The sequence below is a fragment of the Chelmon rostratus genome, chromosome 14 (genome assembly GCF_017976325.1).
Source record: "Chelmon rostratus isolate fCheRos1 chromosome 14, fCheRos1.pri, whole genome shotgun sequence".
NCBI lineage: Eukaryota > Metazoa > Chordata > Actinopteri > Chaetodontiformes > Chaetodontidae > Chelmon > Chelmon rostratus.
The window spans coordinates 24,714,519-24,734,705 of NC_055671.1; the positions used below are offsets into that span (position 1 = coordinate 24,714,519).

At 40.9% G+C, this 20,187-nt stretch overlaps 2 protein-coding genes across 2 annotated transcripts; both read left to right on the plus strand.

Annotated features, from left to right (window-relative positions):
- Positions 1-759: 759 nt before the first annotated feature.
- Positions 760-7,810, plus strand: htr3b (5-hydroxytryptamine (serotonin) receptor 3B). Its single transcript, XM_041952449.1, has 9 exons — positions 760-793; positions 1,706-1,869; positions 2,246-2,290; positions 2,562-2,671; positions 3,616-3,785; positions 4,773-4,930; positions 6,067-6,277; positions 6,811-7,020; positions 7,545-7,810. The coding sequence occupies exons 1-9, from the start codon at positions 760-762 to the stop codon at positions 7,808-7,810; spliced, it is 1,368 nt and encodes a 455-aa protein (XP_041808383.1).
- Positions 7,811-10,469: 2,659 nt separating this feature from the next.
- Positions 10,470-18,106, plus strand: htr3a (5-hydroxytryptamine (serotonin) receptor 3A). The gene is made up of 9 exons (XM_041952854.1): positions 10,470-10,484; positions 11,830-11,988; positions 12,872-12,916; positions 13,274-13,383; positions 13,485-13,654; positions 14,856-15,016; positions 16,632-16,842; positions 17,299-17,535; positions 17,796-18,106. Exons 1-9 carry the CDS (start codon positions 10,470-10,472, stop codon positions 18,104-18,106), a joined length of 1,419 nt encoding a protein of 472 aa, XP_041808788.1.
- Positions 18,107-20,187: the final 2,081 nt, after the last annotated feature.

Consider the following 20,187-nt stretch of genomic DNA (forward strand, 5'->3'; position numbering starts at 1 on the left):
CTGCTTGTTTTCACCTTCAGGTTCACAGAAAATGTGACGTTTTTCTCTTTCTCACAATATTGGAATAATTATTCGTTTCATTCATGTGTCTAAATGCATTAAACTATTATCAAATTTTAGTTTTTAAAGTGACCTAATAGTCATCATTTTGGTAATCATTTTGGTGTCTCTGATGTATTTGGGACTGTGTATTTTTTTCAAAAATAAAATTGTTCTGTTTAATCTAAATTTAGAAAACGCTTTTTCCATTCTGTGTGACAGTACCACACAGGAACAATATATAATCTGTATCTGTTATTCTGTCTTAATTTAACTCTATGATACTAATGGTACTGACTTGACCTTATTGAGCATGCACCTGAAGTGTCGATATGAGATACTGTAAGAAGGAAGGAGAAGGAGGAACTAGTTAAGTTCAGTTTGCATTATGAAGTTCAGCTGGGCTGAAAACACCTTTACATTAACAGACACCAGAGTGTTCCTGCTCCTCTGCAATGAACCAACACAGTGGCACTAAACAAGGCAGCTTCCTCTCCAGTTTTTCATTATGATTAGTATCACCTTACCCGGGGAGTGGAAAATCAATACCAATGCAACCAAAATGTCTGCATCATCCCATTCATTGTTCTTCTTCTCCACCCAGTACCGCTACTCTTCAACTTATTTGATGAAAGTGTGGATATTTTTGTGTTTGCAGAGGAGACATTTTGATGCGACACCCGGATAACGCCTCTAATCTGGAAACTTGATTTTTGCTTGATGTCTCTCCTCTGGCTGTCGCTGTTGTTCTCAGGTAAGATGCTCTTATTGGCTAAAAAGATGACCAGGCAGCTGCATTTCATAAGTAGTTTGACAAATTTATTTTTGAGTTAAAAACTGCCTGCAGGTGTTTGTTCCAAACATTTCTGCTTTGTGAAATCTTCCATTAAAATAGAGCCACTGTACAGTTTTCAGATAATTTCAAACAGCACTGTTTGTTCTTTGGAGTGGAACAGTTCTGTCACTCATTGCCTTCCTACTTATTTTACTGACATTGCATCAATGACCACTCTTTTAGATTCAGTTTCAGTAGTTTGATGTCTTTTTTCAAACTCGTCATATTTCATGTGACACATAAAATAAAATGGTAAAGAAAAAGTAGAGTTATTGTGCCCTCCTGGTCGCTGGTTATCATAAAGAATCACAACCACTAATGTGAAAAAATGCATTCAGATTGTTCAAAATGTGTTTTGCCACACAATCCTGACTGCTTGATATATAAAAAAAGATTTTCCCTGAGGTCTGTCAGCATAAAGATGTGATAAACCCATTGATATACGTCGCACTTTATTGCATTATATTGATCAGATACATATATCCCACAACCTTTTAGCCGGGCCGACCACCTCCTTCACCCACTATTTCTGCATTGTGTTGCCTATAAGTAACCATCCTGTACAGTGCACACAGCATATTAGATATGGTAGTATTTTATACAAATATAGCCCATGTGTGCTTAATTTCTACTGAAACTATGAAGGGATTACATTTTGAAATAGCAGGAGCCTCCTTAACCCGAGATCATTCCAGTTTTGGGCTTATCACCAAACAAATTTGCAGTTAATCAAATTACCACACACTAATTGCCACGCAGTGAAGCTGGAGCTCCGGACCCCCCGATGGTCTGAGGCTCCGGGGCAGCTCGTAATCAAGCTTTGCCTTTCAGCTCATCTGGCTGGATGTGTGCCAGAGAAGCCGAAGAGATCAGCTCTGAACCAGCTGACCAGGACCCTCCTCAGGAAATATGACTGCGGAGTTCGACCTGTTCACAACTGGACGAGTCTCACCACCGTCTACATCGACCTCATCCTACAGTCTGTCCTCGACGTGGTACGTAAGCTTCGGAAGCCGCCTGCTATGATCGCACTGCTGCTGAAATTCAGCTGTTTCACTCAGAAGGTTAAAGAGACCTGAAATCAAATTAATGTGAGAGTAAAAGCATTTCTCACATACAAGCCTGATGAAGTGAAACACTTAGTGACAAGACAAATCTAAAGTCCTGTTGGTGTCCCCTAACATTACAGTGTTCATTATGGTTTTGGTGCATTTTAATATCTTTATTTATATAATGGTTCTGTGTGCCGAGTTGTCCTGTAACACTTTGAGCTCATTAATGCAAGTTCCCAACAACTTTGGTTGTAATAATGTTAAGTCTGTTAACTTAATATAAAACAAGGCAATCATTTAGACATGTTCCTGTTTGCAGGATGGAAATACCCAGAGCATAACTACGAGTATCTGGTACAGACAGGTCGGTGGCCTCTCATTTCACTCAGTGTTTCCTTTTTGGTTCTCGCTGTAAAACTTCAAGAAAACAAAAATTTGTTCCTCATTACAAACCTGCATCTTTAAAATGAACTCAGCTCCAACTATCTACCTCCTCAGTGGCTGACTTCTCATATAATTCACACTTTTAATTAGTCTTGAGTCTTGTGAATTAACAGTAGCTCTCCCTTCGCAGTGCATAAGAACAGATTGGAATACACTTTTTACTTTTACTGGAATCTTCCTCCTGTTTTCAGGTCTGGACTGATGAGTTCCTGGTTTGGGACCCAGAGGAGTTTGATGGTATCAATGAGATCTCACTGTCGTCTGACGCCATCTGGATACCTGATGTTATCGTTAGTGAATTGTAAGAAATTACAGGAGCAAAGCCTTCAAAACATTATATTATAGCGCTCAGTCTACAGTGACCTTCAGTCAGGGTGGAAAGCAGGGTCCAAGATTCTGGAATATATTTTTCCTTCCTTTCAGGCAGCCATTGAGCTCCACTGATCTCAGTAAACTACAACTTGCAGAGCGAGTCTTAATGTTACTGTCCACCATAAGCTCTAAGCGCTGCATCCTTACATTAAAGCAGCTAAGAGAAGACTTTAAAAATGTCTTACTTTACGGCTCCCCGGTGAGAGTTCCAAAAAGCAACCAGGCCTTTCTCTATGAACTGAGGTTCAAACGTGTGTTCCTGCGAGTTCAGATCTTTGCAAGTTGAATGGTATCATTATGTCAGCACTGCTTTATGTTAACTGCCCAACACCAGTTTGGTCAGTAACAAGTTTGTCTTCTGAAAAGAATCATATTTAATGTTTAACGCTCTACAGAGATAATGCTGAACTCACCAAAGGGCTGCAGAGAGCAGACTGTTCTGACCATGGATGCTGACTGGCCGGCCAAACATAGCTGTCCCGTTAGCTACTGCTATCTTGCCCTGTTGGAGGGGTCCTCACATCTGTGAAACCATTGGAGGAAACATTCAACCAATCATTTTTCACTGTTCGTGTTGATATACAGCAGACAGTCTCTAATGAGTGACTGGAACCTGAGAGCTGACTGTAAGATCGTATTGAAAATTACTATTATTGCACTGAAAAACATTCAGTAATAATGTTACAGTATGTAGTCTAGTCTCTTCTTGGTGTTGCCCAGAGGTGATAAATGAGGTCTAAATTTGAATTCCATGCAGACCACTTGTGGTAAACACCAACATTCATTGCATGTGAAGAGGTCATATTCACACCGTGTAACTGAGAGCCTGACCGGTCTCACCTTTCGTCCCCTCTGCTTGGTGGATGTCCCCAGTGTGGATGCTGGGAAGTCCCCTCCGATCCCCTACGTGTATGTCAACTCCTCCGGCTCGGTGAAGAACTACCGGCCCATGCAGGTGGTGCTGGCCTGCAGTCTGGAGATGTACGCCTTTCCGTTTGACAAGCAGAACTGCAGCCTCACCTTCCGCAGCTGGCTTCACTCAGGTGAGTCTCCTGCCTGTGACTGGTGGTCTGTCGGCTCAGTGAATTCTGGTGGAACACCTTTGTATATGCATGATAGAGTTTTCACACCTGTGGTACTTATGAGGAAAATCAACAACATCTTAGAACCTCCCAAGCCTTATGGGAGCCTCTATAACCAACCTGTGGAGCAGGTGGCCGCCCACCCAGAGCCTGGTTCTGCTCGAGGTTTCTGCCCGTTAAAAGGGAGTTTTTCCTCACCACTGTCACCAAGCGCTTACTCATAGGGGAATTGTTGGGTCTCTTTAGATTTAACAGTATGGTCTTGACCTGCTCTGGATGGAAAGTGTCCTCAGACAACTTCTGCTGTGATTTGACGCTTTACAAATAAAACTGAACAGAATTTAATTATGGGAGCTTGACAAAATACATTTAATGGTCAGCTAAATAGCTTTTGACTTCTTTCATCATTGAATGGATCTGGCTCAGCTTTACGATCAATAGGTTCCACTGGGAGCATCCCTGTGAACCTTCCTTGTGGACCTCAGTGTTGGAATATCTAGTCAGAACGTCATAAGGAGTCAAAAACTCTCAAACACCATTTAAAAAATGAGAAAAATAGTGATCACTAAAGCCCAAGATGTTCAAATTATTTGTTGTTTCCTGACTAAGAGTCCACTTCCTCCACTGACTGTGAGAAGCAGCTGAAAGCTCAGAAGAAGGCAGTAAGTGAACCTTGAGTTGAGATGATTAACTTACCATTCAGCTGCGGTGGTTGCTGTCTGATAGATGCACCTGCAGGAAGAATGAAACACTCAGGTGTGCATGTCTCTGGATGGTGTATGAAATAACTCCATGAAATCCATGTAAACACACAACCTGTGATGATGCTCTGACTGCGAGGCAACAGCGATGAACATGATTAAAAGAAAAGGCTGCTTTTTACTGCTCTCCTTTATTGTTCCTCCACCCTCTGTCTCTTTTTATCCGTCGTTATCTCCCCCTCTGCAGTGAAGGAAATAGACCTGGCTCTGTGGAGGAGCGCAGAGGCCATTGCTAATGATAAGAGGGAGTTCATGAATGATGGAGAATGGGAACTGTTGTCCCTTCCCTCCCGCTACTGGCAAGTCCACCAAGACAACACTGACTATGCCCACATCCAGTTCAATGTAGGTGTCTTATTGTCTCAATCATGTATGTTTGTCACATTCATCACTGGGGGGATTTATTCAAATATGACAGTTTAAGTAAAGTAAGACAGTAAAAGGGTTCGGCTGTAACAGACAGTGATTCTGCAGGTAATGTTTGTGTAATAGTGTAATATTATGAATGTGTAACAGCTCTGTAACAGGCGGGCCAGTAACTGTGCTGTGATGGCTGTGATCGCTTATCGATAGAGAGCGTTAAACTGTAGCCCTCTGTGGGTTAGTCACGCTGAGCAGTGTAAAGCCATCGGCCGCGACCTTCATGGATCGGGCTAGTGAGCTAATGCCAAATGATGAGACTGAGGCTGTTTCTGGCAAGTAAAGAGACAGATAGAGAGGGAGGCTGATAGACAGGGGAGGGTGAGCAACCATAATGAGACTGTCTCAGTGGCTGCCTGATCAATGGACTTCTTGTTAGTGGTGAGGAAAATGGCCCCACAGCCCATTGCAGGTGGAGCAGGGAGGGCTGCTATTTATTCAGCTCAAAGAGCGAAGGCTTTCTGGTAATGGAGCATTTCATGGCCCGCTGGGATATTGTTGCACTGTGGCAGTTGTGCTGCTAAACGTAAAACTGTGTCATGCGAAAGGAGTTTCTGATGGAAAAGTTCCAGAGAAAATGCTGATTTTAACAGAACTTGAGACAAATCTGCATGAAGCAAAGGTTACGAAATGACAGAAACAAACGTCTGAACAAGCAGACACAGCCACACACACATATCATGCAATGCAATAAATGCTCAATAGCCTGCAAAGTGCAGATATATGATTGACTCTTCTGCTTCAGAAGTAAGAAAACTTTATTTAAAATCACACGGACATCAGTTGTTGTTCTTCAACGAAATGTTTTTTCTGGCTCTTTTTTTTCTAGTGAATTACTGGATAATTTTACATCTTCAGCTCAAAACAAAATATTCATCTAAAATGAGGAAGAAATTGTTTTGTTGGATGTTGCAGTTTAGTTAATTAAAAACTACATTTCCTGGACGTCTACAGGTCTTCTAAACAGCAGACATTTTGATGATATGATTGATGATTTTACACATCAATGATCTTATCAGTGTCCATCAGATCTCAGCTCTCTGTCCTCATCCTTCATTCAGGTGTTGATCCGCCGGCGCCCCCTGCTGTATGTGGTGGGTCTCCTCATCCCCAGCATCTTTCTCATGCTGGTGGATGTGATCAGCTTCTACCTGCCTCTGAACAGCGGGACACGCATTGCCTTCAAGATCAGCATACTGCTGGGCTACACCGTCTTCAGAGTCAACATGACGGACGAGCTGCCTTCCACAGCGGTCAGGACTCCACTCATAGGTGGGACGTGCTGCGACCTTTCGTCGTTTAGATCATTTCACTGTATTTGTTCTTTGTTTTAGACCCATTCCAAAAGTATACTTATGTTTTAGTGAAATTACTGACAAGAATTTTGACCTGTAAACTCCTCAATGAGATTGTGAAGCTTTGAGTTTTCAGCACATTTCATGTCACACACGGCTGGATATTCAGCAGCACCTCAAAGATGTTCTGTTGCTTCTGCTGCTGGTCCTTCTGTAGGAAACCATCTTTTTTCAATTCAAACATAAGTGACCAAGGAAAAAAGAGCTGAGTTAGGACATCAATATATCAGCTTCTCTGCACGAAAACATCTGCACAAGTAAAACTATGGAAGGGGGGGTAACAGGACATAATGCTGACAGAGCGTCGGCCATGATCAGACTATGAGTACAGCAGCAGGATTATTGGTTGAACGGTGCTATGAGTAACCCAGGTTATCAGTAATGCCATTCCCTGACTGTTATATAAGCAGCAGCGTTGAAAGCTTTTCTGCTTCCTCTACCTGCACCCAGGTGTGTTCTTCGTGGTGTGCATGGCCCTGCTGATGCTCAGCCTGATCAAGTCAATACTGGTGGTAAAGCTGCTCCACCACAGTGAGAAGGAGGTCAGGCAAATGTCAGTGTCGGCCTGCCTGCTGGACAAGTACGGCTCGGCTCGCCACGACTTCACTGAGAGCGCTCTGACCTCCATCAAAACCCTCGACTACACCAACCCGTCCGGAGGTAAGCTACAAGCTCTTCCAAAAGTCCTGCTGATGGCCGATATCTCCAGTGTGTTCCTGCTTAATGCTTCACCAAATTAAAGGTCTGTTTGCAAAAGCCTGACCCTCGCTGGAGTCCAGGTCGAAAAAACACCTGGATAAAAGAGAGCTGAGGTAGTTTTTGTCTGTGCAGGAAAGTTTAAACTCTAAAAATTAAGAAAACTTCAGATGCTAATGATGTTCTGGTGTTGTTCTTGGCTACAAAAAGGCGTCTTGACTGATACTTGGAAAACATGACTTCCTTTTTTCCGACTAGGTACGACTTCTAACCTTTAATATAACCTTTAATGTCAAAGTAGGATTAATGGACCAATGGCCAGCTGAGATTAAGTCTTTCTGAAAGCATCACAACCCTGGTGTCAGGAATATCAGTAATTGCCTCATCCATGACGACTGGTTTGAATTGTTCACATTTATTTAGAGAAACTGTATAAATCTGTATTAATTGTTCACATTTTTGAAGCAGATTCCTTTATCTTCTCATAGATTATGAGCTTGAGCCATCACTGGAAGAGGATCTGCTGTCCCTGAATGAGATCCAGGATGCTTCCTCAGGGCTGGAGTGGCTTCTCCAGGAGCTGGCTGCCCTCCGTCTGGCCTTATCCCAGGAGGACACCGAGTCTTCGGCTCAGGCTGAATGGCTGGCCCTCTGCTCTAAGCTCGACTGCTTCCTGTTCCGCTTTTACCTTTTGGTTCTGGTCTTGTATGCCGGTACTCTGCTGCTGCTCTGGGCCAGCTGGAGCTTTGCCTGACCACACAATCACAGACATCGTGGTGTTTATTTAATACTGTAAGTGAAAGCACTTATTGTTTATGGTGATTACCATATTTACAGTGATTCTGGATGCAGTAAATATGTTAGCATCCAAAGAGAAGAGAGCATATTGTGGAAAGAACAATGTGAATGTGTGTATAAACGCATGTAACGTATATATACATATATGTCTATATGTGTCAGTAAATATTTATATATATGTGTGTGTGCGCGCGCGCATATGTATATATACACACACTGTACTTCAAAAAGTGGTCATATTTTTATCCATAAACAATTGAACAGAATTGAACTAGAACAGAATTGAGGACTTTATATCGCATCAGCTGTCACGTATAATTGGCTTATTGATGCATCTTTGCTGATCAGGTGACCAGTATCATCCAGTCATATTCACGGAAGCGTTTTAGGCGGCTTTTACCAACTGTGTGTATTACTCTGCTGATTCTCCAGCGCCGATGCTGTAGCTGCGTACCTCCCTCCACCACCCCGACCTCCTCATGTCATCAAAGCTTCAGTATTATCTTGCTATACTCATGTTCATGTACATGTCTGTGTCTGATGCTGTGCTCTACATGTGATTAGCTCTGTCAGCAGAAACTCTGTGGCTGCTCGCATTCATCAAGACCTCCCTCACAAATCTAACTGTAATTCCTTCAAGTGTGACTGAAATCACTTTATTTGAAGGTAAATATGTACAGTAATAATCAATCACTGCACAGGAAAACTGCACACACACACACCACTCTGTCAGTCCATCAGGTCAAAGCTGGAGCAGGAAATTAGTTTGTGAGCTGTGATGAACAGATAATCTGACTTTGTTTTCTCTTCCAAATAAGTTTGGTTTTCTGTGTCTTCCAAGCTCTTTTCAGCAGCATCATCATGTTCCCTGATGTCAGCTGGGGGGGTCCTTTAAAAACCAAATGGTTCAAACGAATGAATTCAAGCTGTCTGAAACTAGAACGATCCTACAAATATTCTGCGTGCGTAGCGTCCAGATGCTGCACGGCAACATCACAGTTTGACAGAGACGCTCTGGCGTCGGGTCTGTAATGTTTTCCCGACAGTGAAGATTTACTCAGAGATGTTGTATAATAAAGCAGCTCTCTGGAGAAAATCCTCAATGCCAGTGTGATGTTATGATATTGTATTCATACTTTAATCTCCATCCCGCTGCCACAAAATAGATCAATAAACCCACTCAGAGCTGTGTCTCTATTCCCTGTCGGCTCCCTAATAGTCATGATAAGAATATCAAAAGCGCGTCATAGAAAACTTGCCGGTGGAAAGATCCATATTAATGCAATTTTCACAGTATCTGCGAACCTCTTCCTCCAGTGGATCTGCTTACATGGTGTTATGCAACAGAGCTGAAGATAAGTGTTTATTCAGAGCTTTGATGCCGCCTGTGTGAGGTAACTAATGGCCGTGTGTTCATTTCAAGCTTCGTGTTTTCACTTTGTTGTGAATATGAATGCCATCTGAAGACGACTGCAACTGTTCTGCTGGAATAAAAGAAAAGTCTTTAAGCTGTTGTGTGAAGATAATACATGAAATAAAAGCCTCGTGAAGTTGAAGCAGCCATAAATCTGCCTGTTCTTATTTCTGTCATGAGAAATCAGCCCACTATCAAACACTCGGAGGCTGCGGCGTTCATGTTCAGTCATCACAGACATTCAAGTTAAAACTGGAGAGAACATCAAATTATCTTTTGAGCCCAAAGCCCAGATTCACCTGCCCCGGCGTCCTCTGATTGGTGCATTTCAGCTCATCACTTGCCCTCTAACTGTGATGGTGACTCTGCTGCCAGCACTCAGATGAAAACGCAAACCAGTCATCTCCATTTCACTGATGCTAGATATGAACGTACTAACCCTAACCCTAACCTCCACCCAGTCCAACACCTGGAACACCAACAGGTCTTCCTGTCCCACATCACTGGCTGACCTCACTGGTGCTTCAGTGCAGGGGTGGGGAACGGCCATTTCCATTTGGACGTATTAGTCTACTACTTATTTAACTGCTCTCAAAAGCCTTCCAGGAGTCAACATTTAAGGCTGTTACAGCAGCGTATCGACGCCTCTGGTTCTGGAAACACACATTCAACCGTCACATACGGGTGTTCAGCTTTCTGCATACTCAGAGGGGTTTTTATTGGATATAATGGTGCATTTGTAAACTTGTAAAACCCTTTTGATTCTAATTTTGTTGCAGATCATGCAAACACACTTTGATTCAATAATTTCCTTTTAAAATTGGCAGCCTTGAACTTGTAAGAAACAATGTCCCTGGGAGGTTTTGTGACAGCAGACATTAAATGCTGGAGCTTTACTGTCAGTAAACGAGCTGACACTCTTTCCTAACAGTCTCTTAATTGTTCCAACTGACTGTAAAATACCGGCCTGGTGTAGGCGTATTAATTAATGTAAAGATTACTCAGACATGACACACGATCTGATCACTGGCTCGTATTTCTGCAGTCCTTCAGCTCCATTGATCTCCGCGAGCTGCTGCTTTATCGAACGAGGAGAAGGAGGAGTGGCGTGGCAGCAGATGGATACACCCTTATGAGCTGAGTGACACTAACAAGGTTTTGATAGTGGATGAGAGCGAAGTGATGGATATAGTGGACGGACATGGAGGATCTGGGCGTCAGGCTTCACGAGGCCTTTCATCAGAGCGGCAGGCAGACGTCCACAGCGGGGGAAGAAAACACAGGTGAACTTATGCCATGAGGGTCTCGACATCCTGGACAGCACTCACCGTGCTTCTGATTCAAGGAGCATCAACGGCCTGCACAGGTACAGCCGCTTCTGCTTTACACTCGAGTACAGGCTGTTATTTAACTGTTAACCTGCATAAGATGCAACAAACTCCCTTCACTCTTAAATCCAGCAGGATTGGACTCTTAGACATAAATGTTGTTGTTATTCTGGTAAATCATGTCAATTCAAAGTTTACAGAACAGAATCATTTTAGTCAATATGAGAAAACCATCTCATTATTAGATATTTCATTATGATTATATTAATATCATATTTACTATTATTTACTGTATTTAATTACATCGACTACTTATATCACTGCTGACAGCAAGTATAAATTAGATTAAAAACACTAAAACTAAATGCATAATAACTCAAAATTAGTGTTTTTCTATGTGTGTTTTGTCACTGCAATAAATTTCTAGTTTTATAAATGTTGTTATTGGTCTTACTGATGAATTATTGGACAATGATTATTAAATCATTAGGAATTAGTGGTGTTTTTGCTCTAAAAATATAACATGTAGCCTCGAAATACAGATTCTGATTTATTCTGCTTTGCTTAATTTGCTCATTTCTAAAGACTTGTGTAAAATAGACCAAAAATAACAAAAATATTAGTTAAATTTAAAACAAATAATTGTAATTTAACTGACCATTAAATAAATTAGCATATTAATAAATATCTTGCTTGAAAGTTAGAAATATTTTACATTTTATTGCATGAAAATTAAAAACTGTAACTGAAATACACTGCAGCTCATTTGTTAAAGTAACTTTGCTTAAAACAGCTGGGAAATATTTAATGTCCAAATTATAAATGACTTCATTTGATGATTGTTTTTGTGCCTTTCAGTTTCTTTCTGGTTTAGTTTTAACTTAAACAGAAATCATTAGAACTGTTTTATTAATTACTGGTTGAATTAATTTCAACTATAAAAAACGTTTTTATCTGCAGTCGCTTTAACTGTTTACATATTTCTGCATTTCAATCAGCTGGATCTTATTAGAATAAAGAAACAGTTTATTTCAATGGTGATTACATTTAGAAGATACGTGCTTTATTAAGATAAATTAAGTCTGACTTACACACAGGCCTGCTGGAAAAGAAATACATCTAAATGTGTTTAATTGGCGTTTTAAAAAATGTCCTGCTGAATATAAGAAATAAACTGCATGTTTGACCTCTTCATGCATGAACAGATGAACATTTTGTACATTTTCAGTGAAGAAACTGGGCAGCAGCACAGGAAGATTCGCCAACGCCACATTAGTGCGGCTCTCTGAGTTTCTGAGTGCGGGGTACAAGAAGGGCGTGAGACCCGTGAAAGACTGGAGGACGTCCACCATAGTGGCCATAGACCTCATGGTTTACTCCATCCTCAATGTGGTGAGTTATGACCCACACATCAAGTCCCACTAACCTGCTGCTGCGAGCTGCTGCACAGCGCTATCGCCTAATGAGCGAGCCATAACTCAGCTCATCATCTGAATAATTATCTGCATCACACATACAAACATGTGCAAACATAACTGAAGCTTTACGGGGTTAAATGTGATTTGTAACACTTTAAATTAACCTTAAATTAACACAGCAGCATGCATGGATTAACCTGCTACAGTCCCTGTGGAAAGAATTAGCTGCTGATTTCCGAGAGTCCGTCCGTCCTCTACCTGGTCCCAGTGCTAATTTGATTAAACACATTAATTTAGAAAATGATACAATCCTGGAGACAGCGTTCCTCTTCAGACCGGGCCTCAAGATGAGGAAATAAAGCTGCCACCTTAATGGCTGTAAGTCCTGTATCGTGTCAGTTGATACTGTGCATCAATCTTTTTTCTATCAATTACACAACTAGTGAAAAATGAAGTTTTAAAATCAGGTTGGCTGGATGAAGATCAACAGGCCCTTTTCCCAGCGGACATTTTGACTTGTCATTGTAGGAGAAGCACAGGAGCTAATCATAACATTAACGAAAGCGTCACTGTATTAAAACGTTCCAGTATTTCGTGAGAGTGTGACGGCGAGAACAATGTGACAAAACGTGCTGTGAAAAAGGCCAAAAAACGTTTGTACCAACACCAAAGATCCACACATACATGGAAGCGTCCCTCGTCTTTTTAAACATGTTTTTGAATTATTTATTCTGAACTTTATTAAAGTAACCCCACAAACAATGTCAAATCGAAACGTTATATAAATATGCAATTACTGTAATGTACTACAGATTTTTTCTGAATTTTATGTTGTTTTTTGTCATATTCCACTACAGGATGAGAAGAACCAGGTTTTGACGACATATGTGTGGTACAGACAGGTGAGGGAAAGACAAATCATGACATAGACTGTAAGTTACCCCGTAGATACATCAGGAATGTGTTATTACGCTATCGTTTGAGCCATTAAAGCAGTTTGTTATGTTTAGAATAGCAGAATAAATGTCATTTATAATTCCATTGGTAGAATAAAATCTGACACTTTTAATCAGGTGGTATTTTACTCCTCTTCAAAATAAGTTCTAACTATGTCTTCACATCTTTACAGTACACCTTTAATTTTCTGTTGCTAAGAGACTGATGCTGCATGTGTTTGCACACACTGTGCAACAAAACAGATCTATTTATGATCATATTTACTTGGTGTTTTACTCATTTAGCTTCTTCCCATGTTTCAGTCGTGGACAGATGAATTCCTGGTCTGGAACCCGGAAGACTTCGATGAAGTCAAACAAGTTTCTATCCCTACAGCGAACGTGTGGGTGCCTGACATCCTCATCAACGAGTTGTAAGAGCCGCTGCTGTTGATTTTACTCGAGCACAGCTGCCTCCAGCTCGTCCTCGCTCCCAGAACAAACGGCTGTTGTCATTTTTGTCCCTGACCTGCAGCGTGGACGTGGGGAAGTCTCCGGACATACCTTACGTCTATGTGACACACGACGGACTGGTGCGCAACTACAAGCCCATCCAGGTGGTCACAGCGTGCACTCTCAACATCTACAACTTCCCGTTTGACGTCCAGAAATGCAGCCTCACCTTCCAGAGCTGGCTGCACACCAGTAAGCCTTCTCCACGTCCTTCACACACTTTTACAATGTGACAGAAGTTTTGATGTGTTTCCCAACATTATTATTGTAGTATTATTATACAGTATTATTAATCTGAATTTTAAACTTGAATCCTTCATATAAGGCAAATTGCCATCAGGATCTGCATTTGCGTGTTTGATGTGACATAAATTATGGTTTTCTAAATTAAGTTTCATTGTATGACAAAGCCGCGCAGTATACAGTTTTTTTTCCTGAACACATTAACAGGTTAAGGTTTCTGGGATTAAGGTCTCTGATGCCGTACAATGCAATGTTAGAAGGCAATGTTGGCTTAAAGTTGCATTAATGGATAAGTTTATTACCACTTGAGTCCTATTTTCATAGCTTGGCCCAACATTTCTGTAAGTAATAATAAAATTGTATTCATCAAGTTAAATGCTGGAATCTGGGAGACATCACTAAAAATGAGTACAACGGGAGGAGAAGCTCAAGCAAACAAACAAGAAAAACCAAGGCTAGTCAGAACAGAGGAAACAAAGGAGAACGCTGAAATGATTTCCCAAACTGTTCATTCTACACAATCATCACAGTTTACTGACCGACTTCCTGGTTTAGCTTTGACCTGCTGTACTTGCCGTAGCTCTGTGTGCACAATGCTATCATAACTGTTGAGAAAACTACGAAAATAAGAGCCAAGTTGTCAAGAACCCAAATTACACTTTAAGGACCCTTCGACAAAAATACCAACTCCACATTAATGTCTGAATTGTGTCCGACCTTCAAGGTCGACAACCTAATTACAGTCTCTTACAATAATAAGGTACTGAAATCTTTTAGCAAAATAAAACTGAGAGTGTGGGTCTATACAACCATCTTTTTTCGGTGAATTCCATTCTGTTCCACAGTTCATTACTAATTTAGGCAGATTTCAAGTATTCACATGAATAAAGTCCCTCTGCAGCTCTCTCCGACTCAAATTATCTGACACTGTGCTACTAAAAATGGTGAAAAATGTTCTCTGGTATTAGAAAATAACATGCAGCTCTCTCTCAGCTCTTCGATCAAGACTTTAGTGGCACGACTGCCCTGTTCTGTGCATCCATGAACTCTCTCCTGCTGTGACATGTGCTACAGAGCGGAGTGCTGGCTGAAAGGTAACTTGTTGCCATGGCTGTTTCACGCTGCTCCCATCATTGTGTTCGATCCGTAGTTGATGACATCAACATCACCCTGATGCGAAGCCCCGAGGAGCTCAGGGAGGACAAGAGTGTCTTCATGAACCAAGGAGAGTGGGAGCTGCTCCATATACTGTCCAACTACAAGATCTTCAGTGTGGACAATGATGACTATTATGCTGAGATGAAATTCCATGTAAGTATTTTAACTTAAAATTATCAATAAGTGTAGTTCACTGAAGGTATAATGTGATAAAAAAAAATGTAGTTCTGAATCATTCAAATACAACCAAAAAATAAAATACCAAAATAAGACAAGATCCTAAATTAGTTTCAATTACAATTTCCTTGATTTCTCCACTATATTAACACACTTAAATCAAAAGTTACTATAAAACAAAGTATTTCTATATCGCTCATTTGTTAAGGGGCTTAAAATTATATATAATTATGGCCTATATTAGCAGCCTATAGCTCAGTGTTTGGGGAGCACCTGAGAAGCTGAGTATGCAATTGTAGCAGGGTGGCCCCACCTTGCTGGCGTGTTTGGCCATATTAAATTATTGAACACATATATCACACTAACCTCTGTGATGGCTGGAACTGCTCCACCTTGGCGACGCGTCTGGTGTCAGATGGTGGTGATGATGATGATGATGATGATGCTGGAGCTGATTTACCAGGATTGGGTCGGTCAGTCTTCAGCAGAACAGAACAGAGCTCCTCTCAGCAGCAGCTTGTTGCTTTGTTCATGTTTTCATACTGTTGGTTGTTGAGGTTCACTTGCTATCACTGAGTTTCCACATCAGGTTTTCCTTCATCTCCATGAATTATTCCAGTCAAACTGACACATTTCTCCTTCTGCATGAGGTTTTAGCTTCTTAGCTATTAGCTTGCTCAGTACAAACCTGCCTGGATAAAAGTCTCTGTCAGAATGTGGGCTGTGAAAGCTGCTTGTTGGCCATTCAAACCCCACTGAAGAGTGTTTGTTGTTGTAGCTCCTCCGGGTTAGCATGTTTGTAGCTGTCAGGACTCTTTAGATTCACCTTCTTCATCACTGCGAACAAACAAACTAACTTGGACACACTGGTTTGACTTTTAGTAGAATGGAAAAAAAATCGTTTGTCCATTTCTTTTAAAAGTGAGACAATCCACAGATACTTCCGTTTTGTTGACAGCCGCCATCTTGCCCTGACGTCATATAATCCGCGACGCGTATGTTGCGTTCAGGGACCGTTCAGAAAAACGTGTTGTACTATTTTATTTTATTTTAGTGTCTTTTTTTTTAACTACTTTATTTTCAGGGGGGGTTTTTTATATGCAACACATAGAAACACACACAAACATGCCGATTTACCAACAGTATACAGACATAACAAACAAGAGGGTAAAATTACTCGTCACCCCCGCAACAAAAATATAGGCTAACTGTAAAATTAGTTTTCGGCAACCATACACTGTGAAATCACTTCGTCATACTACCAAAGTGATGATTATGGGATGATTATAGCAGTATAAAAATAAAGTGATTTTAATATGATTAGACTCAATTACTCATTATTTGAGTTATTGAACTGTTTGAACTTACTGAACTCATCTTATTTTAATTTAGGAGTAAAAACAAACAAACAAAAAACAGTTTTAATCTGACTGATATAAGCCTCCATTTTCTGACTTTATATGGGACATCTGGCTTGGGGTGATATGTGACACACTTAGGACAAATTCAGGTTTGCTGTTTCCCCCCTTTCCAGTTTTTATGCTGTTTTCACAGCAGTCATTTTCACTTGCTGTAAACTTGCTTTTTCCAGGTGGTGATCCGGCGGCGGCCATTGTTCTACACTGTGAACCTGCTGCTGCCCAGTATCTTCCTGATGGTGATGGACATCGTGGGTTTCTATCTGCCACCAGACAGCGGAGAGAGGGTCTCCTTCAAGATCACTTTGTTGCTGGGCTACTCCGTCTTCCTCATCATTGTGTCTGACACTCTGCCCGCCACCGCCATAGGAACCCCGCTGATAGGTGAACAGGATCTATTACTGCTGATCAGCAGTTTGCATTTCGGACAGGACTTCTGCAAGGCAGCCGTTCAGGCAAACACATGTTTTCATACACAACAAGTTCTGAGAGATTCAATCGCTGATTTCAGGATTTCGGTGGACTGGGGACTATCCCAACATGCATTAGGTGGAAGACAGAGAAACATTCCTGACAAGTCAGCACTACGTCATAGGTCTTTAACACACACAAACATTCATGCTCAATCTAAGTGATTGTTGGAGGAAGTCCAGGTTGACACACGTATGATCTCCAAGATGAGCTCACCCAAAAGAACCTGGACTCAAACCTGCAAGCTGTCTACATGAGACACAGTTCTAACCACTGAGGCATCATGCCCCCATCATACTGCTTTCTGCTTTTAAAGAATATCCACAGAGGGATCATCATCAAACACCTTGTCTCATCCCTGCTCTGTAGGTGTGTACTTCGTGGTTTGCATGGCGCTGCTGGTGATCAGCCTGACAGAAACCGTGCTGATCGTGCGTCTCGTGCACAAGCAGGACCTGCAGACCCCTGTTCCACACTGGGTGAAGTACTTGGTGCTGGAAAGAGCTCCGGTCCTCTTCTGCATCCACAAGAAGCACCGCCTCTGTTCCAGACTGTCCTCCCAGGCCTCCGACCTGGAGCACTACAAGGACAGCAACTATGGAACTGGTAGGTACAACAGTGGTTTTCAGTCGTGTGCCACGAAGGAAGAGGTTTACTCAGGATTTTAACTGAGCCAAATGTGACAACAGATAATTAAATTAGTTTTCCCCTTTGTGGTCTACTTCCTGTGAAGACTAGCTTTGCTTTGATGGAAAAGTGAATCCATGAGAAAATAAACGTGTTGTCAGTGAGCAGTTTGCAGAAACATTCATTAACTCTGTTTCCTCATCATGTAAAGTGAAATAAAGTCCCGTCCCTTCCTGCAGCACAGTGCACCATCCACCACACCTGCGAGATCGGCCGAAGGCTCAGCCAGCATGACAGAGAGGGCGGGCTGCTCGGGCTGGGCCTGCCCCCCTCCAGGGACCCCACCCCACCTGTCATGGACAACATCCTGCAGGAAGTGACGGCGATTCGTCACTTCCTGGAGAAGAGGGACAGGTGCCGGGAAGTCGCTAAGGAGTGGCTGCAGGTCGGCTACGTGCTGGACGTGCTGCTCTTCAGAGTTTACTTAGTGGCCGTGGTGGCCTACAGCATCACACTGGGGGCGCTGTGGTCAGTGTGGCAGGTCGCCTGAGTCTCACCCCCGTGCTGCTGTGGACTCAAGCTCCGTGCGTAGAAGACTGAATTAAAAAGGCCAGCGTTATTGGCTCTTTGCCCCGTGTAGCTCAGTGGATACAGGGAGGCACCCACATAGTAATGGAACAGGGAAAGGCTTCCTGTAGTTGGGGCTTATGTACAAAGGTTAAATAACCAACATGGTTTGCTTCTATATCCTCCAAACAATATTATTATCATCATCATTTTAGGTTTTATCAGAGGTTTAAAGATATTTTTCAGGCCCAAGTGCAGCAAACAAAGATGAATCTAGAATAAAATAAAAAGTAAAAAAAGAACAAAATCAGACATTGTTAAATCGTAGCTGTATCTATTAAGTATAGTTTTTTTTTTTCATTAAAAATGCAAATATAAAAACAGTTCCTGAAAAAGCTCTCAAAGCCACTTTTAGTAGTTTGTTCATATTTTTGTCTGGTTGTGTCGACAAAAAGAAAATCGTAGAAAAGGTTTAAAGGTTAATTTAAAACAAATCTGGAACATCGCCAACATAATTTGTGCCTTAAAAAGTCTGAAATGGTCAAACCTGCGAGGAAAGCAGACAAATATTTGTGATAAAACATGAAGATATCCAGCACTGAGGATAAGGAAAAGGTGAAAAAGATATTTGTTAATGTTTTAATATTGCTGTGAAAATCATCTATATAAATATGTAGTATAAGTGTTTACATGGACTAATAAATAAAAAATTTATATCAGTGACGTCATAACTGCTTAAGATTATCTGTTTTTGTATATTAAAGAAAACATCTGACTGCATGTCTGCTTGTCTTGAATGTGGAATTTCCTCATTTCGAGATATTGTTGAAAAGCTGCATATTACTTTATTTTAATGTGAAGGTAAATCATAAGTCTGTAAGTAAAAGCTTCAAATACATATTAATATAATGTTTACCTTTAATGTGTCACCTCTTTAAAACGACTGTAATGTTGAATATGAGTTTCATCGCTCACAGTCTGGAAAGTTTCTGTACAGTAACAGATGTGTGCTGTAAAGTTTTAGTTTATCTTTTTTTAAAAAAAACTTTTTATTTAATTGTGTTGCAGAGTCAAGATACGATACATTATTCTAACATAATATATGATCATATTTCAACATATGTAACAATGTTCATCTGTGTTCAGCAACTAAATAAAGAATTTATCTTCATCTTAATTTTTTACGGAAGGCCATGTGGGCTGTAATTATAGAAATGAACAATTAAATAAATCACATATGAATGAGAAGAACATTTTTTAAAATAAACCAATAAATTGTAAAATAATCTGAACTATGTTATTAAAATTATTCTTCATCTTCCTCATTTATTACGAGCTGCTAACCTGCAGCGACCTGCAGAGAGATTTCTGTCACGATGTCACTGAAATGGAAACAACCTGAAACTTGAAGTTGAATTTTTAAATCAAAATTGAAACCATGAAATATGAAAAAATAACTCTCATTAAACTCCATGAATGAATTAGTAATATTTATTACTATCTATTTCAAACCCTCAATTTTTATTATAATTCGTTTTCTGTACTTTTTTTTTTTTTAGCATTTAGCGTTGAAGAAATGAAGAAATGGTCACAGCGCGATAAAATCTGCAGATTTTACCCAAAAAAGATCCCTCGTCACTCAACTGAGCTGGAACTGGAACACATGACAGAGCCCATAAAATGTTCCAGCACGTTCACGGCCCTCTGGACTTTAGTATTGCCTTTACATTATTATTTTAATATGCAATGAGAATGACGTGACTGTTTGACAGACAGCTGTGTCAGATATATTGTTTTCTTAATCATAATGAAATATGAATGTCTGTGACTCCTGTGATCTATATTAAATGTAAAACTGATCACTGAGCTGAAATATGTCTGCTGACATTTTATTGTTTATTCTGTGACTTACGGTGTTTGAATCTTAATACAGACACAAGAAACACAATCATTCAGTGCTCTTCATTTGCTTCAAACAGTAAATGTTACACTGCTCGTTTACTGCGTGAACTCCTGCAGTTCAGCACTGCAGCCAGATGATGGCGCCATGCACAACAGCATCAG